The following is a 26,972-nucleotide window of genomic DNA, read 5'->3' on the forward strand; positions in this document are numbered from 1 at the left end:
CGCACGCACGCACGCACTCACGCACGCGTATAGAGGGCGACGTTGCACTGCAGACAGACTGACGTGACGCTGCTGCCGGCTCTCTCTCTCTCTCTCTCTCTCTCTCTCTCTCTCCATGCTCGGTTGAAAATAAAAACATCCAGTTCATTATTATTATTATTATTATTATTATTATTATTATTATTATTATTATTATTATTATTATTATTATTATTATTGTTATTATACAAACGGAGTTGCTTCTCTGGCAGAAGCTCTCCAAAATCAACAGCTGTGTGTGTGTGTGTGTGTGTGTGTGTGTGTGTGTGTGTGTGTGTGTGTGAAGCTTATGCAACCATGACTTACACTAGTATAATCATAAAGTCTCTATAAAGAGTGCCCCCCAACCCCTTCCACCACCACCGCCCTTTGCTCTCGTCCTTCGTGCTACGCGCTGATGAAAAATAATTAAAATGCTGTGATTCAGTAGAAATGTGCAGCTGATCACAATAATACTAAACTATATTAATAAATAACATAAATCCACCGCCGCGGTGGTGCCCTCCCCTCCTCCTCCTCCTCCTCTTCTTCTTCTGTCTTTGCAGCTCTGCTTTGCAGATGCGCGCCGCTGCTCCTCTCCACTCAGTTCCTGCACGGCGGCAGCAGCAGCAGCAGCAGCAGCAGCAGCAGCGGATCTTTGGGGCTGTAAACAGAGACGCCGCCGCCGCTGTCGTCTTCATGTGAAACGCGCTTTGAGGAGGAGACGGTGAGTGTTTTTGGAGGAGAGGGGGTGTGTGTGTGTGTGTGTGTGTGTGTGTGTGTGTGTGTGTGTGTGTGTGTGTGTGTGTGTGCGCGCGCGTGTGTTGAGCAGAGGGCAGGTGGTGTTACAGGCTCGTCTCGTCTGACGTTTTTTATGTCCCAACATTTTTTGTTACTTTATTGATTTACGTCTCCTACCGCCGCCCCCTCTCTTATTCTGTGTGTGTGTGTGTGTGTGTGTGTGTGTGTGTGTGTGTGTGTGTGTGTGTGTGTGTGTGTGTGTGCGCGCGCGCGTGTGTTTGTTTGCGTGCGTGCGTGTGTGTGTGTGCGCGCGCGCGTACCGAGCTAAGAGAAGCTGCTGATGCTCCAGCTCTGTAAGTACCGGCTCTATGTCTTGTCGCCGCTCGCCTCGGCTCGCCTCGATATCCAAGGCCTGTTGTCTCCTCGGTGACGTTTCTTCATCTTTTTTTTTTCATCTTTTTTTTTAATGTGAATGTAAATGTCAGCTGCGTCCTGGTTGGAAACATTCACCAGGCAGCGAGTCGCTCGACAGGCGATCATGTTGCCGAGAGACGTCGAAAAATAGAAATAAGGAGACCCCGGTTGGATTTTTATTTATTTATTTTTTTAAATATTGTTTTTATTTAGCTTCCACTGGGGGATTAAAAACAGAGAGATTATAGGGCGACGGCGGCGCAAATTGGAGTGAGTTGCATGCAAAATGGGCGGGTTGAGTCTCTTGCTGAGCGGCAGGCTCAGGGTTCAGGTTCTCCGCGTTCAGCCTCTTCCGACTCCCGCCGTCTGATCGCGCAGCGTTTATCGGCACAACGTTTTGCTGCTGCTGCCACCGCTGCTGATGATGATGATGACAGACTCAGAGTTGAACTCACTATTAACAGCGAGACAAACAGACCTGCGTACATCGTCCGCAGCAGCAGCAGCAGCAGCTTCTTCATCAGCTTGTTCTTCTTCCTCAGCCCTCGGGCTGGAATTATCAGATCTGAAATCACAGAGGATCTTCTTCTTCTTCTTCTTCTTCTTCTTCTTCTTCTTCTTCTTCTTCTTCTTCTTCTTCTTCGCTCTTTCAGTCCGGCTGTGGATGAAGATATTGTCCCAAACTTTGAAGATCTAACCAGCGGCCACGGAATCGAACCTCGGCTGCTCCTCCGCTGTAAGTCGTTTTTCCCTCCCTCCCCTCAACCCCCACATCTCTCTCTCTCTCTCTCTCTCTCTCTCTCTCTCTCTCTCTCTCTCTCTCTCTCTCTCTCTCTCTCTCTTTTACCAACCCCGCGAGCCTTTCTCTTCTCCTCTCGTTGTCCGTCAGAAGAAGAAGGATCACGAGGATTTTTTTTTTTTCATTTTATTTTATTTTTTCCCCCGGTGGGATTGTTCGTCTTGTCGCCGCTCCACTCGCTCCGCCACCGGGGAGGAGACGCGACAGGAGCTGCCGAACCGAATCAGAACCGTTATCGGGGTATGTTATGGACCGGAAGGGACCGCATGATTGCGCCCCCCAGCTCCTCCACTGCCTCCAGCACCATGGACAGCGCTCCGAATTAATAGGGCATTATTTGCTTAATTACTCCGCCGCCTCGCCGCGCAACACTGCGTGTGTGTGTGTGTGTGTGTGTGTGTGTGTGTGTGTGTGTGTGTGTGTGTGTGTGTGTGTGTGTGTGTATTTTGCATTCTAAATTCCCCTCCCCTGTCGAAATGTATTACTGCATTCCGCGGCGGCAGGGTGACATTCTCCCCTCACAGTAACTTCAAAGTGTCTGCGGGATTTTCCTCGGTCCGCCCGCTAATCTGCACCATCCGCGCAGCCGCTTCCTGCTCGACGGCGGGGAATTCATTTATAGACATACACACACACACATATGTTTATTGTCTTATTTTAATACCCCCACCCCTTCCCGTTTTTCGTATATCGTTTTGAGGCAGCGCAGTGCGTCCTTCCGACTCGCCTCCGTCACCGCCGCGCAGCTTTTTGGAGCGTCGAGCGCGTGCGTGTGAATGCGGGCGGTGTTTGAATGATGCGGGGTCGCTTCATCCCGCATGATTTGGCGCTTTCGCCTCTGCTCGCCGCCGCCTCCCGCAGCCACGTCGTCTCCGCTCTTGTGTGTGTGTGTGTGTGTGTGTGTGTGTGTGTGTGTGAGAGAGAGAGAGGGGTGGGGGCGTGACGGGGGCGGGGGGGGGGGGGGGGGGTTGAAATGTATTGTGATTTGCATGCGGAACGGTCAGCTACTTTATGACCTGGCTGACATCACGGCAGCGGGGCAGCCTCCTCCCCCCATATTGCGGAGACTCGCGCGTTGCTGGTTCCGGGCGGCGCGAGGATGTGCACAGGTGCTCCCGGCGCTGCGTGCGTGCGTTCGTGCACAGGTGCTCCCGCGGCTCTGCGTGCTTGCGTGCGTTCGTGCTTACGTGGCCACGAGTCGTCATCTATCTATCTATCTATCTATCTTATTATCTATCTATCTATCTTATTATCTATCTATCTATCTATCTCGCGACACGGAGCAGTCCAGATCGACGCGGGCCAGGTCGGCACTAGTTCGCAGCGCGGCCACACGACGCTGTCCATCAACTCCCACGCACTTAAAGAAAAAAACAAAAACAAACAAAACATTCTTATTATTATCATTGTTATTATTACGTGGTGGATAACGAGCATGATGATAAGTGCGATAATAATGAAGAAGTGCGTGTGAGGGTTGGGTGGGAGGGATGGAGGGCGGCGGGGGTGAGGGGGGTGCGGGGGCGTTGATACCAGCTAAGAGGCAGGGAGAGAGTTTCCTGCCTGACACCTGCTGAGGCTCCACTGTTCTCCTGTTGATCTCCTCTCTCTCTCTCTCTCTTTCCCTATGTGTGTGTGTGTGTGTGTGTGTGTGTGTGTGTGTGTGTGTGTGTGTGTGTGTGTGTGTGTGTGTGTGTGACCTCCAGCAGTCAAAGGTCCTCATATTGCCAAGATGTGTGGACGGAGCGGGACAGCAGCCTTGACGTGTCTGTGGCTCTGCCTGCTTTTCACCAGCGTCCTGGGAGGGAAAAGGTAAGAGAGAGGAAAAACCTTGTCCTGTTCACGTTCTTCAGCTCTTGGTGGTTTTCTCAATGTGATATTATAGATTCAGATATCCAGCATCATCTATATATTTATTTGTACACACACACATATGCTGTGGTGGAGTCAAAGAGAAAAAATGTTGAGATGTGAGAAGATCAGTCGTAGGAGCCGTTCCTCACCTGCTGCACCTCCATCCCCTCTATATCAGTTCTCTCTCTAAGTGGGGCATCACAGACGCAGCAAATCCCTCTCCCTCCCTTCCCTCCTTCCCTTCTTCCTGTAGGTGCAAGACACAGCAGAGAGAGATGACACGCCAAAATCAAAATATAGCCGCCTATGTGTGTGTGTGTGTGTGTGTGTGCTATGTAGCAGCTGCAGCACTAACAGAAGCAGCAGCAGCAAGGTGTCGGCCGGACGTTTGCCACAGTTGAATGAACATGTTGCAGTGACAGCGAGCACAGAGTCGGACGGACGGACAGACGATGGCTCACTGACACTCTTCTCAATGTCACCGGCTCGGTGTGGCCTCAGGATGAGCAGACAGCCGACTGACGAGATCATCACACGTCTTATGACCATCCGACACCACCAGCAGCAGCAGCAGCAGCAGCAGCAGCAGCTCCTCTAAAGGCCACTGTGTGTTAGTGCTGCTGATGAGAAGCTGCGTAATTGTGGCCCCTTGGTTCCCTGGATGAGGGAATGTTCCCCAAACTGAACAAGTTTTGGGGAACTTTGCCAAACAAAATTTATTTTAAAACATCCAGTCAAATTGAGTGTTCATCTAAAATGTCCTTCTGAGATTAGATAAAAAAAAAAATTGTAATGACAATTTTGCTGGTAGGCGTGAAAGGACAAACACTAATGCATTTCATTTTTCGGGGGTGGAACAGCTTGGGCTCTTCTCGTTTGAGAGAGTGTGTTTTTTCTCGATTTGTGCTTTGACAGACACAAAAAGTTGAGAGGAAAATCGGAGCAGTGAGAGGATTTGAACAGTCAGTTTTCATTGCTTTGAGAAAACATGAGGTTGGTTGAACAGATGTGATGTCACAGGTGACTCTGCCCACCACCTCTACTAGACCCACACACAAACACACCTGAACAGTTTTTAACTTTTTCTTCGGCCTCTTCACTCTTCACCTTGATTCCTAAAATCCAACAATAACCAGTTTGAGTTGTTGTTGGCTGATTTCTTTCTAAAATGATGATTCCTGTAATCTGGAGTGACCCCGTTTCAGATTTCTGCAGGATTTTTGGTGTGAGAACACGCTGGTTGCTTCACACTGGAGGGTCTGGGACAATTATGGCCAAAGAGGTTTTCACTGCATGTGTGTGTGTAGAGTAAAATGAGTAAAAAATAGTCAACTAAAGGGGACTGGGGAGGAGTGATTGAATGAATGAATGAGTGAGTGAGTGAGTGAGTGAGTGAGTGAGTGAGTGAGTGAGTGAGCTTCAGTTAGAAGGCAGCAGAGCTAGTTGCTGCTGAGGTGACCTATAGAAGGGTCTTGTGGGCAGTGTTTCTGGGGAGGAAGTGTTACTCCTACTATTTCTGCTCCCCCTCCTCCAACCACCTTCAAACCTGCTGCTCCACCTGAAGGTGGCGCTGTGCCAGTCTTTGTACACACACTGCGCTCAGTGGGGGCAACACAGGCCCCTGAGAGGACAAAGTGACAGTTGACCGGGTGTCTTTAGTTCCAAATTTAAGTCCTGCATTTAGGATGTGGCTACACTCTGGGCATGGCTATCAGAGCAGGAGGTCCAGCAGGAAGTGACTTCAGGCAGTTTGGTGTTGAATTAAAAACCTTTCAGGTCATTTTCTCCCAAAAATACATCCAGATACGCTGTTTTTCGTCAGTTATCAAGCTGTCGTGGCCTGCTGGGAGTTACAGTTTATTTGTGGACAGAAAAATGGTGTGGCGGTGGTAACGCAAGTGGGTTGATTGTTGGACAGACGGACTGACAGACGGACGTCAAACTCCAGCTTAACCGGCGGAATAGTGTTCCTGTTTTTTTTTTTCTTACTTCCTGGCTCTCCGAACATCCCCACCTCTCTTTGCCTCTTTCCTCCCGTCGTCACCCCCTGCAGGTCCCGCCACTGATATCCATGACCTCTCCCTCCTTTTCTCCTTGGAGCTCATCAGCCTGGCAGAGCACATTCAACCCTAAAACATTTGCTTGCTGTTTATTTAGCATTTACAGCAGTGAGGACATGAATAAAAACCCAGAGGCGGGGATGTGTCTATAAACTGGAACGTCCTGCTGCAGATTATGTATGTATGTATGTATGTATAGATGTGTATGTGCGTGCGTGCGTGCATGTTTCCGGTTCCTCCCCTCACGCCGCACGACACACAGTTAAGACTCGCGTCAGTGATTGTGAGTTGTGCGATGAAACATTCATGCGAGGAAATGCTGCATCTTCTTCATCTTTGGCATTTCAACAATTAGTGACCGCGACTCTATGTGATGGTGGCTCCAAAAGTTTGTTTTATGTTCAAAGGGCACGTTCATGTATAAATCATGTGATTTCTCCCACCACACACGCACACACACACTCACACACACACACACACACACACAGTGTGTGTGTGGCTGCGATCTTTCGAGAGCTAAAAAATGCTAAAGGCTAAAAAAAAAAAAAAAAAAAAGAACCAGGTTGACTTAATGTGATTGTCAGTTTTTTTGGGGGGGTAATTTCCCACTGAGAAGCAGATGAGCTCAGAGTTTCAGATGCGGGATTAGAGACCCACAAGTGTTGGAATGTTGGAGGTCTGCAGAAACAACAACAACAACAACAACAACAAAAGTAGATAAAATCTGTTGTCTTGAAGATTCTCTTTGACAACACTCAGTCCCCCTGATTTCGGCACTGCTGTAAGTGAGACAATGCAGCAGGAAACACCACGTTACTCTCATCATCAGGTTGTTCGAGACAAAAAAACATTTTGATATTTATTGGCTCTGAAACATTGAGGTCAAACGATGGGAATTGTAAATGTGTAAATGTGTTGTCGTCCTTCCTTTCTGCCAACATCAACATGATCATTTATTATGTATTCAGCTGCAACAGAGGAAACTGCAACTTCAGAGGCGGTGCGACTCTTTAAGGGAGCCTTTGATTTATGATTCATATTCAGAGTTTTGTTTTCACTGTCTTTTGACTCTTTGGGGACACCTGACTTTAAATCTTCTTCTCATCCTGCTCAGCTCCGGGCAGAATGGGGTGGCAGATGAGAGGAATGACACCACGGTCTTCACCAAGATCCTGGACAGCCTGCTGGACGGCTACGACAACCGACTGAGACCCGGACTGGGAGGTCAGTCAGCCAGTCCCGCAGTCCCAGTCAGCCAGCCAGCCAGTCCCCCAGTCCCAGTCAACCAATCCTCAAGTCCCAGTCACCCAGTCCCCGTCACCCAGCTCCCAGTTAAACAGTCCCAGTCACACAGTACCAGTCACCCAGTACAACACACCCAGTCTCAGCCACCCAGTCCCCGTCACCCAACTCCCAGTCACACAGTCCCAGTCACCCAGTACAAGACACCCAGTCCCAGTCCCCCAGTACCAGTCACCGAGTCCCAGTCCCCGAGGAGCCCAGTCCCTGTCCCTGTCACCTAGTAATAGTCACCCAGTCCCAGTCACCCATTCAACCAGTCCCAGTCCTCCAGTCCCAGTTACCCAGTCCCAGTCCGAGTCATCCAAGTCCAAGTCCTAGTCATTCAGTCTCGGTCACCCAGTTCTAATCCCAGTCCCAGTCACCCAGTATCAGTAACCCTGTCCCAGTCACCCAGGTCCAATCCCAGTCCCAGTCACCCAGGCCCAGTAACCCAGATCCGCCAGCTCAGGTCCCAGTCACCCAGTCCCCTAGTCACCCAGTCCCAGTCACTGTCACCCAGTCCCAGCCACCCAGTTCCAGAGTCCAAGTCCTAGTCACGCAGTCCCAGTCACCTAGTCCCCCAGTCCCAGTCACCTAGTCCCCCAGTCCAAATCCTAGTCACCCAGTCCCATTCACTCAGTCCTCTAGTACAAGTCACCTACTCCCAGTCCCCCATTCCAAGTCACGCAGGCCCAGTCACACAGTCCCCAAGTCAAAGTCACCCAGTCCCATTCACCCAGTCTGCCAGTCCCTGAGTCCAAGTCCCAGTCACCCAGTCTGCCAGTCCCTGACTCCAAGTCCCAGTCACCCAGTCCCAGTCCCAGTCACCCAGCTCCAATCATTTGTCTACTCACTGGTTTTTGAGTGTTTTGCAAAAAAAAAAAAAAAAAGTTTATTTTCTGAAACGAAATGTTCTGCTGCAGTGACGCTACGCTGACTGGATGTTGAGTGTGAAAAAGTGAAAATCAAGTGAGCGAGCAAATGAGTGAGGCTCGTGCAGCACCTGCCATCTTTCTGACTCACTGCTGCTGCAGCTGCTGATGCTGCTACCAGCAGACATCACTGCCTGGTGTGGGAGCCACTGCACCCTCATTGTCAACAAACCATTGTTGTTCTTCTAAGGAGAAGATAGACAATAGAGAGAGTGAGAGTCAGAAAGAGAGGAGAGGGAGATTGAGAGAGGTGGAGGGCAAAGGACAGAAAAGAGAAGAAAGAACAGATGGAAGAAAAGAAGGAATGAAGAAAGGAAGGAAGGAAGGAAAGAAGGATATAAGGTAGAAAGGTAGAAGGGATGGAAGAACGCCTGTCAGCTGGATTCAGTTATTGACTCAAAAAGGAACTGAACCGAATCTCTGATTCAGTCAAAAGAAAGTCTTTGACTCTGACATCTGGTTTGGAGCCACTGACTCTCCAGTTAGCAGCTAGTTAGAGTAACTAATCAATGCCTCTGACCCTCGCTCGCCCGCCCACTTGCTTTGTCACTCTCTCTTCCTCTTGCTCTCTCTCTCTCTCTTTCTCTCACACTCACTCACTCTGCCAATTTCCTGCTTCAACAGAGCGTGTAACCGAAGTCACCACTGACATTTTCGTCACCAGTATCGGGCCGGTTTCAGACCACGACATGGTGAGTCTTCTGTAAATGCCACTGGTTTCCTGCCCAAACCAGCTCGCCCCCACCTCACCCTCACACCCACCAAAAACATCTCACGAGGAGCTGCAGGATGATTATTAAATGATTTATTTGTCCCATTAACTCCCACAGAAGAGTTCATGAAACCAACCATCAGGTGTGAAACGATTCGCTGTCGCCCCACTCAAACTTAACCCCACCCCCCTAAGGGTGAGCGCATGTCATGTGACCCTCGTCTACATAGGAGAAGCTAGCTAGCTTAGCTAGCTGATAATTAGCCAGCTAGTTGGACATAAACTGTGGGATATTTTTGACCAATGAGTATTTCCAAAAATGTAATTTTGAGTCATTCATTCATTATTATTATTATACTTTGTTTGTTCTGAGATGACAAACTAATCAAACAGCGATGGTCCATAAAAATTTAAATCTCCCCAAAAAACAAACCACCTCCAGCTTCAGAGCAGACAGACAGACTGACAGTAGGTGTTATTAAAAATAAAAAATTAATTTCAACAACTCATGGATGAGTGGACACTGCAGAAACCAATTAATTCCATCCTGATGTGTCTTTGCGGCTCCTGCACGGCTGCTGTTGCTGCTGCTGCGACTGTTGAAGCAGCGGCTGATCTCCTCTTGACATGATCCCAGTTAATTGCACCGCTGACGTGCAGCAGCTGGAAGGAAGAACGAGAGGAGGGTTTGTCTCCTCCTCTTCCTCATCCTCCTCCTCCTCTTCCTACTTCTCCTTCTCCACCTCTTCCTCCTGCTGGTCTTCCTCCTCCTCTTTCTCTTTTTCCTCCTTCTCCTTTTCTTCCTCCTACTCTTCCTCCTCCCCTCCTCTTCCTATTTCTGCTCCTCCTCCTCCCCCTCCTCCTCCACCTCCTCCATCTTCAGCCTTTTTTCTCTCCCTCCCCCCTCACAGCTGTGCTTCACTCAGTCCTAATTATCTCACTCACCGCCAAGTGAAGGAAGAAGAGGCCACGATGAGAACACAATAAAAAAAACAAAAAATGGCTGAAGCGTAATTTTCTCTGGCCATGTGGAACCATTAAAATCTGCCCTCAGCTTATAAGGTCATTAGCCGCCTTCGGAATGAAGCCTCCCTCTTAATTTCAGTGTCCTTTGCTTCCTGTTTGTGTTGGCAGCAGTTTAAATTAGCAGCTAACAGCAGCAACAGCAGCTTTTCCCCCCAAAGAGACAACTGGAGACTAAATAGACAAACATAATCGTGCGCCGTCCTGCTCATTTGTCATCGTGGAGAAAAATTGAAGAAAAAAAAATTGATATTTGCTTGTTTTTACAGACAAAATTAGGATTTTTTTTCCATGTGAGGGAAGGGGTGGGAGGAGTGAGGAGCTTTGTCAACAAGAAAGCTTCTCCTGATTATTGTCCAGGTCTGTCCAGTTGTGGTGATTTGGGTTTTTCGATGAATCAGCCTGAATCAGGTGTCAAAGGTCATGTCATTTTATTGGTGTGTGGATGAAATCCAGGACTTGCAGAATTTGATGAGACAAGAGTCGCATGTGGAAAGTCAATTTGTCTCACATCAGCAATGGTCAGATATTGCAGAAGATGATAATATATTAAAAGTCCATGAATCTCATTTTGTGGCGCTGAACAGGACTTTCCTAAATCAGATTAAAACATCTTGACTTAAGTGTAAAAAAGATTAATTTGTGAGACTACAATTACTAGGGACTGCATAAAGTAGCCATGAAGCCTGGCATGATTTGTAAATACATATAAAAAATAACACGAGACTCATGAAAAAGCCAATAGATTGAGCTGCTGGATGATCTGAATCATCTGTACGAGTCACAGTCCACACAGTGTCACATCATGCTGCCTCCGTTAATTCGGACTGTCATTTTGAAACGTTTGGTTGAACACCTCTTTCCTTCCACAAAACTTTGTTGAACTCCAGTGACAATACGTGATATTCTATTGGTTGACTTTACCTTAGCAGGGCAGCTAACAGGAAGAGACAGCAACCAGCAGGGGAAAGTAGGACATACAGAGGAGTCACACAGTGGGGGTGTGGTGGATAATTTGGGTGAGGGAGGGGAGGGAGCGGAAGGGAGGCGGGAGACCTTAAAGATGGTCAAAAAAAAAAATGTAAAAAATAAAAAGAGAGCAGGACTGGATTAGTCAGCATCTGCCCCCCTGGAGCCAGCTGGTGTGAGTCCTGAGCCGTCTCCCCCCTCCTCCCTCTCTAACCCCTCCCCCGCCCCCCGACAGGAGTACACCATTGACGTGTTCTTCAGGCAGAGCTGGAAGGACGAGCGCCTCAAGTTCAAGGGGCCGATGGCTGTCCTGCGGCTCAACAACCTGATGGCCAGTAAGATCTGGACGCCTGACACCTTCTTCCACAACGGCAAAAAGTCGGTTGCCCACAACATGACCATGCCCAACAAGCTGCTGCGCATCACCGAGGAGGGCACGCTGCTGTACACCATGAGGTGGGCTGGGGGGGTGAGGGGTGAGCGGCGTGGAGGGGGGTGACTGACTGACTGTCTCTCTAACTTTCTGACTGACTGACCGTCTACCTGTCTGTCTGACTGACTGACTGACTGACTGTCTTTCTGACTCCTTCATTCCCAGCAGTCATGAACAATCTATATGTCAGTGTTCAGTCGCCAACTTTTGTCCAGTCCAGCTCACAACTGGATGTTTCAGCAGGATGACTTTGTCTCTTATTGCGACACATCCAGAGTACACGAGTACCACAAGAATTACAAGATTGTAGTTTTCTTATTTTGTCTTATTAATTATAAACAACTACATGTATATATATAATATATTATATATACATTATTATTTTTTTTATAGCTAATAAAACATAAGACATCTTATTTGTTTGTGATGCAGTCAAACACACACACACACACACAAAATATTGTCTGGCAAATATTGAATGATAATAATTGGGGATTAAATCAAATTTTAACTGTGTCCAAAAACCTTTTTACACCACTGTATTTTCACAAGTGTACACAATACCGTGTCTCTAGTTCCAAAGCACATTGATGTGTTTTTAATTGTATGCGCAGATACAAATACCAGTATCACGGACTGGTACAGATACCAGGGTTGAGTACTCTACTTGTACTCGTAAAATACGTGCCAATATCACGACACCGATACCAGTTCTATATGTATGTATATGATCATTTTGTTAAATTTGCGTTTGTGCTGCACTTAAACTTGTTCTCGAAAACAATGCTGAGGAATGTTGTTCAAATAAGACAACCTCGGTAAAAAAAAAAAAATCAACTCTATAATGTGCAATGACCTTATTAAGTAGTCCGTATCAGCATGAATACTGAAACGCAAGTACTCCTACTCTACCCGCTCTGGAAAGAAAAAAAATGGTATTGTGCATGCCTAATTTTTAATCACTGTGACGATGTGAAAAATAAATCAGGCTTTTCGCTCAACATCTAATAACAACTTTTTAAAATGTTTATTTCCTGCTGTAGAAAACTCAGCACTCGCACACTTTTGTTTTCAAGTGCCTGTGTCTGCGGCACCGCATCAATTTTCATAAGAGCGTTGCTGTGTATAACCTCCATCACGGCCGCTGCTGCTGTCCTCACCGACAGAAAATACACAAACTACACAAACTACAGTCGTCAGACTAGATGGTGATTCATCACGGCGCCGCCTGCTGACAGCCGCCTTTCAGCGGCTAAGCGGCGACAAGAAGCAGCACCGACATCTTTAAACATTTGTTTTAGCGCGTCGACAAGCCGTAGGCTGGAGGGGGAAGGAGGGAGGGCCGGGGGGTGGGATTGGGGAGGGGAGGGGCTTATAGCATGCTGTCACAGATGAGCGATGGGAGATTAGTGTGTCACGGGCAACCCAACGAGGCAGTTTGTTTCTCACCAAGGCTGTCGGGAGGGATCGGGGGAGTCGGGGGCAGATAAATTCACTACTTGATTTGATTTTGATTTATTTATGTTTGCACAATTAGAAAAAGGAAGTATACATAAACATAAATAATAATGTAACAGTGCAGGGAAAGGCAAAAACCACAGTGGGCTTTATTGAAGCTTCCTTATAACAATAATTAAATATAATAATTAAAAATTACAATTTTGTGTACAAAGCACAAAGTATAAAAAATGTTAAGAAATAATAAAAAATAGACAAAACAACAATAATATGAAAAAGAAAAATAATAAGTGCATGTATGTATGTGTGTGTGTGCGTAGGCGTGTGTGCGTGTCATTAGCAACTCATGAGCAATAATAACAGCAAAGGCAATTGCCTACAGGCATTACATTACAAAAGTGGTTAAATGATCTTTTAAACATTTTTTAAAACATTTCAAAGAGAAGCCATTCTTTGCTAAATGGGAAAAAAAACATTCCATAGCTTAGTACCTCTATATCTGATTGAGAACTGGCCTCTGCTTGTGAGAAGTTTAGAGGGAAGAAGATTTACAGATTGGCGTGTTGAGTAAGCATGAACCTTTGAGTTTTCTTTAAAATAAGTCTTGAAATATTCAGGAACATGTCCTTCATTAGAGAATATCTTGCACAACAAATTGTTTCTGAAGGACCAAAGTTCTGTGAGGAGTAGTAGGAAATGTACTTGCCCAAACTATATTACAGTATGACAATTAAATATATATTAAACTATGATAAAGAGTAAGGAGGCAATTTGTAGGGATAAGATGAGTAATTCTTATACCTCACACCAATACCGATAACACAATCAGTCTGATCCCTCCAATTCAAAGTCTTGTCAACAATAATTCCCAGGAATCATGTATTTGACACCTGAGGCATCTCAACAGACTCTATTGTAATTTTAGACAAATCCCTTGGGCAGACCTGGCCCACCCAGGTCTGCCCAGGTCTTGCCCACCCCTGACCTTGGGTATGATTTTTTTTGCCACTTAAAATAATAAAATTGGATATTTTGCGTTCTTAATCAATGAGTTGAAGTTTGAATGAGAGAGAACCAGGGTTGTATCATCTGCAAACATTATTGAAGAAACATTAAACAAATCAATCACAAATTAATATAAATAATGATAATATAAATAAGAAATAATAATGGTCCAAGAATGCAACCTTGTGGGACCCCGCAAAGTAATGTGGCTTTGCTGGAATAACAACCCTTTAAGCGAACAGTTTCCTATCAGAAATATAATTTTGTAACCATTTGTATGTAGTGTCATGAAAACCATATTTGTACAACTTTTCCAAAAAGATATGATGATTAATAGTATAAAACGTCTTTGAAAAATCAAGAAAAATGCTGCAGGTGAATTCATTCATTCATATTATCAAGAGCTGAAGTAATCTTGTCAATGAGGTGAAGTAATGTAATATAAGTGGAATGTTTTTTTGTTGTTTTTTTCAAGCAAGCTGGACAAACTTTCACTAAAATGTTTGACAACAGAATCGAGAGGGCGGTATATTACGGAAGCGCATTGCATTCACTGAATAAAAAAAAATTAGGCACCAGGATCTTGGAATTACGAGAAAAGATAAAAATAAAATAAAAAAAAACTGAAACGTCTAAATCAGTAATCAATGGGCAACAATGGCGCAACAGCAGTTAATCTGTTAATCTGTTGCTACCTTCTCGGTTTGAGACACTGGGAAATACTTGCATTTCTGAAAACTGAGGATGGTCTTAATATTAGTATGCCTACACTGGGCAGGCATCTCAAATAGTTAGGATTGTTCTGACGTTCTCGAACTGTTGTCAAGCCAACAGTTCGGCAAAAGCGGTCGAGCCAGCAGGCGCCAGCAGCGTTTCCTTTTAATTTTATCTCATAATTACGAGATCTTTTCTCGTAATTACGAGATCCTGGTGCCTAATTTTTTTTTATTCAGTGAATGCAATGCGCTTCCATAGTATATACCACCAACAATAATATTTTTTCTACCAGAGACACCTGAGAGCTCTCTAAACACAGATTCCACATCAGTCCCATCTAACTTGAGCGACAAATCTTCTCTAACTTTAAATTCATATGCTTCATGAATAAACAGAGACACACCACATCCAGATCCATTTTCTCTTATATGGTGAATTGCATTGTATTTAGGTATTTAAAAACAAGAGGCTTCTGTAAGCCATGTTTCTGCTAAAACAATGATAGAAAATGTGTGTTTGAGTAAACAAAAATAATCAATGAATTTATCATAGGTGCTAGGAAGACTTCTTATATTCAACTGCAAAATAGAGAAAATGTCAGGAGGCATAGAAGCACATGAAGTATTAAATTGAGATTCATTATAAAAACTACAAAAAGTTGAGACATTAAATAAAGAAAAAAAGTTTTGGTCTGGGTCAACATCTAAATTGTAAGTATCAGTTGCAGAAAGAACAAAAGGATTAAAGGTCTGACTTTCAAAAACAGATGTCTTATCAACCATAGAGTGTGTGTGAAAAAAATAAATAAATAAAAAAAAACTTTTGTACTGTTTCTTCTAAGCTTTAATTATATCTGCTCCGTCTTTCTGCTGCTGCTCGCCGTTTTTTTTTTATTATTTTATTTTCTGAAGCCAAATGGCAAGAGTCTTGTTTTTCTGTCGCTTCTTTTCTAACCACCATGTGGGTATGTGGGTGTGTGTGTGTGTGTGCGCGCATGCGACTGCAGGCTGACGGTCCGAGCCGAGTGTCCCATGCACCTGGAGGACTTCCCCATGGACGCCCATGCCTGCCCCCTCAAGTTTGGTAGCTGTAAGTTCTTCTTCTTCTTCTTCTTTTTCTTCTTCTTCTTCTTTGATCATATCTGGCTTTTTTTTTTTTTTTTTCTATCCTGCTTTAGTGGAGTTTTTTTTCCCTAACCTTCGGCAGTTTCTGTACTCTAACAAATAGCGTTCTATTGAATTTGAATGAGCAGAAGTTAAAAACAAAAACAAAAAAACGCCAATCAGCTGATGCACAGGAGAAAAACCACACACACCCAGTTTTCCAGTTTGTTGCTGACTTTGCAACAAGCAAGGTTCCTTTAACAATAAAATTTGAAGTTGAAGCTGCAATAATCTGACGTGATGCACCTGAAAAAAATAGGAAGCTCATCAAACTGAGGATAAAAGTGAGTTTGGTTAACTACAGCCGGTTCTCGGTGAAACCACCCTCAGATTCCCTCAGAAGACTCAGACACTGGCAGGCCGGATGACAGCAGCATGGGAACAGCTGTTCTCCCCTAAGGAGGCATCTGCCCTGCAGACCCTAGAGAACCCTGCAAGACCCAGGAAGACCCTGCAGACCCTGGAAGAACATGTGAGACCCTGGAGGACCCTGCAAGACCCAGTAAGACCCTGTAGACCCTGTAGGACTCTGTAGACCCTGGAAGACCCTAGAATGCTGTACAAGACCCTGGAAGACCCTGTAGGACCCTGAAACACCCGGTAGACCCTGTAGATCCTGGAAGAACCTGGAAGACCATGACAGACCCTGAAAGTCCTTGGAGGACCCTGAAAGACCATGTAGACCCTGGGAGCCTGTGCAAGACCCTGCAGACCGTGGCGGACCCTGACAGGCTGCGGTGCTCAGGCCTGCCTTCATCCTCAGTGGCTCCACATTCGTTGTGCTGATGGTGGAGACGGAGGAGACGGAGGAGGAGAGGCTGTAGCGTGACAGGGGAGAGTTAAAAAAAAAGAAAAGAAAAAAAAGAGAGAGACCTGAAGGCAGAGGAGCAGAGTAAGGCTCCCTAAATATTTTAGCGAACTCACCCCCTCCTCATCCCCTCCTCCTCTCGATGCCGCAGCCTCCCCATCTCCCCCTGCAGTGGTCCGGCCTCGCTGCAGCTCTGACAGGTCGGCCGCAGGGGAGACCGAGCTGCCTTGCCTGTTTTAAGGTCTCGTCACGTCCGGTCGCTCTGCTGCTGCTATGTTTTTGGTTTTTTTTTTGTTGTTTTTTTGGTACTTCCTCGTGATGAGACACGGCGTGGCGCCACACTCGCATCCCATATTAACAGGATAAAAACCACAGAGAGGCGACAGAAAAAGAAGAAGAAGAAGACCATCACAGAGACCAGAAGCTGCTCGAGGAGCGGCACACACACAGACACACACACACACACACACACACACAAAATAACCCCCTCTTCCCTCCCCCTTTCCTCCTCCTCCTCCATCCTCCCTCCCCGCCAGACGCCTACACCCGGGCGGAGGTCATCTATGTGTGGACCAGAGGTGCTGCCGAGTCGGTGGTGGTGGCTGAGGACGGATCCCGACTGAACCAGTACGACCTGATGAGGCTGACTGTGGACTCAGGGGTGGTGCACTCCAGCACAGGTACACACTGGAAGCACACCACCACAACCACCACCACCTCCACCTTCATCAACACCACCACCACCAGAACCAGAACCACCACCAACACCACCATCACAACCACCACCACCACAACAACAACCTCGGCCAATCACAGCAACTCGTCCAGACATATCAAATTGCAAATGAAGCATCAAGACATCGTTAATTTGCATTTGTATTCTAATTTTTTCACTCCCTCCGTGGTGAAAAGTGGTAGTGACAATGTTAACTGGGTGACCTGTTTGCAGTGACAGCTGCTGCAGGCTAAAACGAAGTAAAAGCCCCCACTGCCCTTACAGCACAGCACAGCAGGCAGCCTGGACTGGAGAAAACAAAAAATAGAATTGTAATGCAAAAAAAAATAAATAAATAAATAAAAAAAAAAATATATATATATATATATATATTTATGTATATATATATATATATATATATACATATATATATATACGTATATATATAATAAAATAAAGTAAATAAATATTAAAGCCTCTAGAAAAAAATCCTATGGTGGTCATGGTGTCGAGAAAAGACAAACCCAGCCGTCTTTCACCTCCACTGAAGACTGAAGAACTGGAGTCCTTTGTGTCTTCATTCTATTGTTTTTTCTTTTCCAGGAGAGTACGTGGTGATGACCACCCACTTCCACCTAAAGAGGAAGATTGGCTACTTTGTCATCCAGACATACCTGCCCTGCATCATGACTGTCATCCTGTCCCAGGTGTCCTTCTGGCTCAACAGGGAGTCCGTCCCAGCCAGGACCGTCTTCGGTGAGTTGCAGACTCTTCATTAATTGAACTTACATCATTTCCCATTGGGTTGTGTGTGTGTGTGTGTGTGTGTGTGTGTGTGTGTGTGTGTGTGTGTGTGTGTGTGTGCGGGCCTCTGATGCAGCCCACAGCTTTTGGAACACACACACAGAAGAAATATTTTCTGGCAAATATTTTTTATGGTTTAGTTTTACATAATTTTGAATAAATTAAATAATTTATTTATAAATGAAAAAAAAAAATCACACAGTAGTTAGAAATACTATTTTATAAAAACATAAAAAAATTAAAAGAACACTTAACATTGAGGTGATTTCACATCTCCGGAAGTGGGAAGAAGTCAAATGTGGTTCAACTCTCATCAATAATTTATTGACATGAATTGGGATTGAGTTAACTCTTTGAGGGTGTCCCAAAACTTTTTTCAACCACTGAAGTCATTTTGTGTCTCATAACATGTAAAACTTCTTACTGCACTATTGTGAAATTAGCCATCCGTTGATAAATGCTGGTTGGGATCGTGGGTCAGTGTTGATTAACTGTGAACAGTGAGGACAGTCCGTTAGTCTCGCTTAGCATGAACCCAGAGAGAGCGAACAAGTAGAACAAACACACCGCTGAATAACTGAGGAGAAGAAGCGCAGAGGCGGAGACACAACAGACAGCATACCGCAACCACACACGCAACCACACACACACACACACTCTCTCTCTCTCTCTCTTCCTGGGGCCTCTTTTCCTTCACCGGTTGCCTGGCAACAGGGCTCAGAATGGCGACAGAGAGGTATCAATCTTCTCAGGGAGAAAGGTAATAATTGTGCGAGCCAGAAGTCAAACTCCAACGCTGGCACCTGTCGAAGATACGCAGCCGACCACCGTGGTGGGTTTTCATTTCTACCTCTCTTTGTGTTCACTGGTGTCGCTACAGTAGCGAAGGTAAAGAAGACGAGAGGCCATCCGTCGCTGCGCCAGAATCTCAAGCAGGAAACCCAGAGTGAATTTAGAGCGACGTGCTCTGAATGGCTGTTGACAAATCTGTGTATGTGCGTGCGTGCGTGTGTCTGTGTGTGTGTCTGTGTGTGGGTGTGTGGGTGTGTCACACCATGCAGTCTTGCATAATAGAGGCCAGAAGGGTAGCTTTGCTGCGACTCTGCAGATTGTCCTTGACTCACCCCTGGACTCCTCCTCCTTCTCGTCTTTCTGCTCTTTCCTCTTCTTCTTCTCCTCTTCCTCCTCTTTTGCACCTACTCCTTCCTCCCCACCTCCTTTCTTGTCCCTCTCCTTCTCCTCCACCTACCTCTGCCTTCTCCTAATCATCATGCTTCTCTTCTTCTCCTTCTCCTTACTCCTCCTTCTCTCCCTCCTCTTCCTCTCCTCCTCCTGACTGTCAGTCAGATCTTTCACAGAAGTCTTTCCATGCACCACCACATTCTCGTGCAGGCTGCTGCTCTTTTCTGCTCACTCCCTTTTTTTTTTAAATTTATTATTATTCCTCTGCAACCTTTTTGGATGTCTTGTAATGCGCACGCACGCAGGTGGCGCCGGTCACGTGTGGAGGAGAAGTGAGGCTGGCCTAGTTTAGACTCTCGCCACTATCTGGGGCAATGCGTCCCTTCTGCCATCATCATCATCATCATCATCATCGTTGTCGTCGTCGTCATCATCGCTGCTTGCTTGCTTAGTTTCTGTTTGATGATGATTGCATGTGTTTCCTGCTCACTTGCTCTCGACAGACGGACCCACAGCTTGCTAGCGAGGTCGTGCACATGATCGGTTTCTGCATCGTCTGTGACGCGACGCCGAGTGAGCGAGCATGTTGCACAGATGGGTCCGTGTTGTTAATAAGCCAGTGGATGGACAGTTGCACTGACAGGCAGGCAGTTACTGATCCACCTGCTTCATTCACGTCGTCGCTGTTGACTTATTTGTTTAATCACTTATATTGAGACGTTCCAATCAATGTTGCGGAGTCTTCCGTGAGAAAAGGATCCATCTGAAAAGTAGCTAGAAGTGGCTAAATTACATCATTACCTCATTAGCATAATTGGTCCTGTACTGTAGGACTCAGTGAGAGGAATAACGTCGTAGAAGAGACAAATAAATATAGTTGAATATGTTTAGAACAACACATTAACTTAACACTCTTGCAAAATGACTTTTTTTTTTTTTTTTAACCTTCATGGCTTTATGGTCCACTAAGAGGCAACGACAACTAGTGACCAGTCAGCACATGAGGAACCAGAATCCTCGTAGAGAAGAACAAAGTAGGCCATGACACCATTTGAGGAATAACATCTAAAATATAAAACCATTTTTTGGAATTTTAAAACGTCAAACTGTACTGTACTGTGGTACAGCAGCATGATTGGGGAGCAGGTCAGAAGAACAATGCATGGATTCATATCAGAGTCGTGAAACGTCTCCACGAGCAGCAGAAAAAGGCGCTTGATTTAACGCTTGTCGTTTTTCTGGGGAAACAAAAGTCGCCAGCAGGGTCTGAAAATTTGATAAATATGGCAACAGAGTGACTATGTTGGCAACACTGGTTAGAATCAATCAACCTCCAGTCTCTTTCCCACAGGAGGAGGTCGTATTTTTGTACAGGAGCCCAGAGAGGACAAAAAACAAACAAACAAAAAAAAATCACCAGTGGCTTCGAACCACTCAAGACTTTCATGCATCGCACAAGGTTGGCCTGCGCCCTCTTAATATATGCAAGAAACATTATGCATCGCCCAGTGTGTTATGTTATTCCTCTGAAATATTAATGGAGTTCCTACAGTAAAGGAGTTGAAATAATAAAAAATGCACATTTGTTCAACTGGAGGGCAAAGATATATTAATATTAAACATCTTAAACCCTGGAAGAGAAGCGTTTACCTTTCTTATAAACCACTCCCTGATGAAACATTTTAGCTAAACACAGCACAGTTACTTCCTCACTCTCACTTCCACCCTCACACCACATACACACACACACACACTCTAAAAATCAAACACTTGAGAAAATGTGACACAACGTAGATGACCACAGTTGTTTTTATTTGTTTGTTTTTTAAAGATTAATCTCATTGGTTCAGGCTCCAGGTGAGAAAAATAGGGGTGGGACTCAGCGAGGCCACCACCATGATTCCGCTCCGGTTGATTCTTACACCTCGTCGTTTACTTGGTTATGACAAAGCCACACTTCGTTGCTTGTTTTGGTGCACAGGTAACGTGTCCATGTGACTGGCATGATAGATGGAATTTTTGGACTTTGGACCATGTCTGTATTTCATTTAGAAAGTGTGGTCTTCAGCAGGCACCTCTATGTCCACTGTCCTCACTCGGTCAGATAAATGAGTATGAGTGTGTGTGTGTGTGTGTGTTTGTGTTGCTGAAAAAGCTGCCGTCCTGACAGCGGGAAGCTAATAAATTCGTTAGTCACTGATAACATTGCAGGAAGTGCTGCTGTCTGCCTATCTGCGTGTATGTGTGTGTGTGTGTGTGTGTGTGTGTGTTTCACAGCTGTGTTGAGGCACACAGTCATTAAACTGAGCTGTCGTTCGACACAGCTCCTCGCTGGTGTAAATGGGAGTCGATGGCGTGACGCTAATGGCAGTGATTAAGCCCCGCCCCCCTCAGCCAGGCAGCGACTGAACAGTGTTTGAGCGAGGGAGGCGGAGTCACAGGAGGAGACGCTTTATGTCTTTGAACTGAGTTTTTGTGAGTTGAGCTGATTGAACCTCTGGCTGCTGTGCCAGCTCGCTCACGGCAGCTCGCTCCACCACTGACCTCGTCCCACATTTTTTTGGCTGCTGCGTTTGATTGGCTGTTGCCTGCTGTCACTCGCTTGGTGGAAAGGGGCCGAGAGAGAGAGAGAGAGAGAGAGAGAGAGAGTAGCCATATTCCTGAAAGCCGGTCATCTACCAACAGGGACATGACCGACTGCCACTTGGCTGAGAACCAATAGGGAAGTAGCTATTTCTTTTTTCCAGCTGCTGGCTCCTGGTTGGTTCACTGGCATAATGCTGAGATAGAAGAGCCAGAAAACAGGAAACAAAGGGATGATGATGATGGTGATGATGGTGATGATGGTGATGATGGTGATAATGGTGTTGATGGTGATGAAGATGATGATGATGATCAGCATCAGCATCCACTTCCTGCTGCTGTGTATGAACACACAGTTCCAGTGAAGTGCACCATGTTGTGAGTCATTAATGACGATAGAGTGAGTGGACTTCATGGAAGGAAGGAGCTCCGGTTACTGGTAGCTTTTAAAGGTAGCGAAAGTGTTCACATTCTCTACTTCAGCAAGAGTACGGATACTTTTTAATAAAAAAAAAAAAGATACTCCGGTCAAACTAAGAGGACTGATTCAACTCCTTCACTCAAGTTAAAGTAAGAAAGTACAGGTTCTGAAATGACTGTAGTGAAGGAAGTAAAAAGTAAAAAAGATGAGGTCCTCTAAAACACTCTGCTGCCTCTAAAATATCATTCACTGTTATAGTCAACTACACAACAGCAAAATTCAAAAAGCTCCACTTCAAGCAACAACAACTACAATCAATAATCAGTCATTCACTTTGAATTGGATGTTTTAAAGACTTTTTAACACAAAAGTTACCAGCATGTTTTTCCAAATTACGGAGCAGAAAGTACATACATCTTTGTACAAATGTAGGAGGTCCGAGTAAAATACAGATACATGAAAGGTCTATTTCAAGTACAGTGAAGGGGTATCTGTACTTCATTGCTTCCCACGTCTGCTGGTCGACTGTGTAGCTGATTTTGCTGCTGCTGCTGCTCCGCCTCTTCTTTTCTCGGCCACTGAGATCTCGGAGGTGTACAGAGACTAAAGATTTTCCATGGCAACACGCATTGACCAACACAGACCGTCTGATTCCACCAGCAGCCTCAATGCGTTTTTTTTCTTTCGATAGATTCATGTAGCTGAAAAACCCTTTTTTAATGCCTTCTAAGCCGTTTGCTGTTTAATTGCTAATAAGTGAGCTTCACATCTCCTCCTCCACCTCCTCCTCCCCCTACAATTAACACATCATCATTTTTTGGATGCTCAAGTGTGTTAACAGTGTGTGTGTGTGTGTGTGTGTGTGTCTGTGTGTGTGTGTGATAACACGACGTGCTGTGTACATTAAAAATGAAATGTGGAACAATGGATGAATTCCAAATAGATCAACCTTGAAAAAAAAAAAAAAAAAAAACAACCCGCTAACTGATTGCTAACAGCACCACTTCTTTATAATCTCTGCCAGTATTTCCCCCCTTTTTTTTTTCCAACTCCTTGAATCAGATCCCTGCGGATTAAATACATTTTTGGGGTTTAAAAAAAATAATAATCGGATTTTCTTGTTTAGATTTAGAGAAAAATGTGGCAGCGGCTCGACTGTGAATCCATCCAGCTGAGCCTCCTTCCTTCCTCAGTTCGTTCATTCGTTTGTTTGTTCGCTCGCAGTTCCAGTCGACCAATCGTGCGTCTGGCTACCACTAATAAGGACGTAATGATCCTTCTGCCTCTCGGCCCAGCGAGGCCACAAGCTGCTGAAGAGTCGGGACGGTGATTCACCGCACCGCATCGCAGAACCTCTTTCTGAAGAGAGCCAATCAGCTTCATCCGTGTCTCTGAGCCGCTGCAGCTCCAGCAGACTCCACTCCTCACAAACAACAAGAACTGGAGATTCATTCGAAAAGCTGATTCCCTTTTGAATCTTTTTGTGCGGTCAAAGTCATCACTCGTGAAAAGAATGAGAGAAAGCGAGTGTGAAGGAGGCGCCTGCAGACCCTGCTGCTGTTACTATGCTGCTGCTGCTGCTGCTGCTGCTGCCTGGTGGCTCCTCTTGCCTTGTGAACATCTGCAGCAGCAGCGAGTCATGTGCTCAGTGCTCTGACCCAATTCTTCGCTCACTCGCTCGCAGCGCGGCTGCTTAATCTCGGAAGCTCAGTCTCAGGAAGCTGCAGTTTTGAGGGTGGGTAGAACATGGGGGGAGGGGCGTGGAGGAGTGGCTTAAGGGGGAGGGATCCATTTTTAAAGGCTGCTTTTAAAGCAGAGGCTTTATTTTTTCATTAATTTTGGGGGCCGCCGCGAGGCTCCCTGATTGGCCGTTGGCTGGGACATCAGATCAACAGGACGTGTTGTTGTGTTGTGTTGTGTTGTGCTGTGTTGTGTTGTGCCGAATGTTGCGTAACTCTGACGAGCTTGTGGATTATTGCAACAGCTGCTGCCACCGGACTGGGGGTGGTGGGGGCGGTGAGGAGGGTGGAGGTGTGCGAGTTGGCCAAGACCACTGATGAGAGTGTGCACATGGGATCACAGGACACATCTTTCCTCGGCTGGGATGCTCCGAGCTTTACTCCAAAACAAAAAAACAAAACAAAACAAAACACACACAACAACAACCTTCCTTCATGTTTTCGTTCTCCATTTTTTTTTTTTTAGCTTGCTGTCCCTTTAAGTAGTGTGATCATGTGACCTCCTGTGCCTCCTTCCCCTGCAGGAGTGACCACCGTGCTGACTATGACCACGCTCAGCATCAGCGCCAGGAACTCTCTCCCCAAGGTGGCCTACGCCACCGCCATGGACTGGTTCATCGCCGTCTGCTATGCCTTTGTCTTCTCCGCCCTCATCGAGTTCGCCACCGTCAACTACTTCACCAAGCGTGGCTATGCCTGGGACGGCAAGAGTGTGGTGCCCGAGAAGGTATTATGCCACTTCACTAGGGTCAAAGGTCATGAACGCTGAGGCCGAACCCTGCTGTCAGTTTTGTGTTTGTGTGTAAACTGGTGTTTCCATGATCTACCGTTGTGGGTTTATTAGGTTTTATTAGTTCAGGTACCGTAATTTCCGCACTATAAGCCACTACTTTTTTCCCATGCTTTGAATAATACAACGGTATGGCTGTCAAAGAAGGAAATAGAGAAATACTGATCATTTCTATATCACAAGAAAAGGGTTTATGCGCTCTGTCTTTGTGAGCTCCGGTGCGTCGCTGCCTCGAGTCCGACTCCATACCAATTAACCGAGGTGACCAGCGGGACCCCGCAAACAGGATCCGCAGTGCAAGTCCAGAGCCGCAGGCTCGCAGCCGCCGAACCGATCCGCTCCGCAGACCCGTTTCCTGACGAAACACCTGCGGCTTATAGTCCAGTGCGGCTTGTATATGTACACATTTGTTCACCCCCCCTAAATTTAGCTGGTGCGGCTTATATTCAGGTGCGCTTTATAGTCCGGAATTTACGGTAGTTATAACTGTAAGCAAATGCTAATGTGCTAAACTCAAGATTAGCAGAGTATCAAAAGTGGAGCAAAACAAAAACTTGTACAAAACTAAACTAAACTTTCAATGAATTTAAACTTTAAAACATTTTCATTTTCTAGGTGCATAAATCAGAAATCAGGAATCTCGTAGAATGGTCATAGAATGGGGCATTTCTCTGAGACTTTCTTGATGATTGGAAGTGAAAGTAACAGTTGTCTAGACTCACGGCTGTTTTTCTCTCTCTCCCCCCTCCCACACACACACACACACACACCTCTCCCCACACCTCTCTGAACAATGGCAGCAAAAGAAGAAGAAGGAGTCCCTGCTGATGAAGAACAACACCACCGCCTACCCAGCGGCCACTGCCACCGCCTTCGCCCCCAACATCGCCAGTAACCCAGGGCTGGCCACCATCGCCAAGAGCGCCCCCCCGCCCCCCACCGAGCCCAAGGAGGAGCCCAAGCCCAAACCACCCGAGGCCAAGAAGACCTTCAACAGCGTGAGCAAGATCGACCGCATCGCCAGGATAGCCTTCCCGCTGCTCTTCGGGACCTTCAACCTGGTCTACTGGGCCACCTACTTGAACAAGAAGCCCAAACTGCAGGGGATGTCACCGCAATAATCCCCCCACCCACCCAGCCCCGACCTGACCCCCACTCCAACCTCCTACCTGTCCTCTTTCTGTTTCGGCCTCATTTCTCCCAAAACAGATCAAATCAATCAATCTGTCAATTTAAAATAAAAATTGATGATAATTTAAGAAAATTAAGAGTTCATTTTGAGTAGATAAAAACGCAATGGTAGTTTCACGTTAAGGCTGAACGAACAGCCGGTGCATCGCTTAATTCCCTAAAAGTGAGAGAGAGAGAGAGAGGGAAAAAAGCAACACAAAAAAGAAGAAGAAGAATGACAAAGACTTCAAGGTGTTGATGAGGAAGAGAAGCTCTGCAAGGTGTACAGCCATTCTTTCAGCAGACCCAGTGAGAAGCTCCTTGTCTGCTGCTTATTATTATTATTATTATTATTATTATTATTATTATTATTACTACTATTATTATTATTATTATTATTATTATTATTAATAATAATAATATTATTATTATTTTTATTATTATTGTTATTATTACTATTATTATTATTATTATCAGCATCTCTCTGTTGTTGCTTTGTTTCATAATTTTTTATTTTTCAAAGCCGAGCCAGTGCGGTTGTTCGTTTGCATGAGCAGGAAGTTCTCCTTTGTGTCCAACCAACTGACAGCAGCCCCACCTACACCTGATCTCCTCCTCTTCCTTTTCCTCCTCCCCTTCCTGCTTCTCCCCCTGCTCTTCCTCTTCCACCTCCTCTTCCATGTCCTCCTCCTCCTTCTGCTCTTCCTCTTGCTTCCTCCCTCTCCTCCCCCACCTTCGCTTCCTCCTTCTGCTCCTCTTTCACCTCCTCATCCTCCTCCACGTCCTCCTTCTGCTCCTCCTCCTGCTCCTCCATCCTCTGTAGGCGCTTTATGTCTCTCTCTTTAAAGAGAGAGAGAGAGAAATAGACTCATTTTTAGGATTTTCTGCAATAGCAATAAAAACACGTCTTAGTGGACTCGCCATTTCATTTTGAAGGGGTAAAAAGATGAGAGAAACAAAGAGATTCCATCTTTTCGTCTTTTAATTTTCCTCTAAATAGCAGAAGGAGCTGCAGACGTCATGTAACAGGTTGAGGCTTTTGACAAACTTTTATTTTTCTTCTTTCAGCATATCTTCCAACAGAGAAAAAACATAACTGTAAAAAGCTCAAATTCAGCCTTCATTGACGGTTTTTCCATTCAAATTGCTTTTAATCACTTCATTATTAGATTAACACGCAG

General features: G+C 45.7%; 1 protein-coding gene across 8 annotated transcripts; it reads left to right on the plus strand.

Moving 5' to 3' along the window:
• Positions 1 to 523: 523 nt before the first annotated feature.
• On the plus strand, positions 524 to 25,989 carry gabra1 (gamma-aminobutyric acid type A receptor subunit alpha1). 8 transcript variants are annotated; one of them, XM_076022022.1, is made up of 11 exons: positions 524 to 745; positions 1,827 to 1,909; positions 3,679 to 3,784; positions 7,001 to 7,110; positions 8,724 to 8,791; positions 11,039 to 11,259; positions 15,423 to 15,505; positions 16,924 to 17,067; positions 17,706 to 17,858; positions 24,356 to 24,558; positions 25,422 to 25,989. In XM_076022022.1, the coding sequence occupies exons 3-11, from the start codon at positions 3,705 to 3,707 to the stop codon at positions 25,740 to 25,742; spliced, it is 1,383 nt and encodes a 460-aa protein (XP_075878137.1). In that variant the 5' UTR covers positions 524 to 745; positions 1,827 to 1,909; positions 3,679 to 3,704; the 3' UTR covers positions 25,743 to 25,989. The 8 variants fall into 8 exon arrangements, with proteins under 8 accessions (XP_075878137.1, XP_075878140.1, XP_075878139.1 ...); XM_076022025.1 differs by having other exon boundaries at positions 3,682 to 3,784; XM_076022024.1 differs by lacking the exon at positions 1,827 to 1,909.
• The last annotated feature ends 983 nt before the right edge of the window (positions 25,990 to 26,972 follow it).

Source organism: Nelusetta ayraudi, unplaced genomic scaffold (assembly GCF_046127955.1).
Source record: "Nelusetta ayraudi isolate G7.1 ecotype Tasmania unplaced genomic scaffold, CSIRO-AGI_Nayr_v1 ptg000011l, whole genome shotgun sequence".
NCBI lineage: Eukaryota > Metazoa > Chordata > Actinopteri > Tetraodontiformes > Monacanthidae > Nelusetta > Nelusetta ayraudi.

Bases quoted from the DNA above. Each gene is read 5' to 3' on its own strand.
- gabra1 (XM_076022022.1), top strand. From the start codon at position 3,705: ATGTGTGGACGGAGCGGGACAGCAGCCTTGACGTGTCTGTGGCTCTGC. The intron at 11,260-15,422 runs GTGGGCTGGGGG...ATGCGACTGCAG, and splicing joins ACGCTGCTGTACACCATGAG to GCTGACGGTCCGAGCCGAGT. The intron at 24,559-25,421 runs GTATTATGCCAC...GAACAATGGCAG, and splicing joins AGAGTGTGGTGCCCGAGAAG to CAAAAGAAGAAGAAGGAGTC.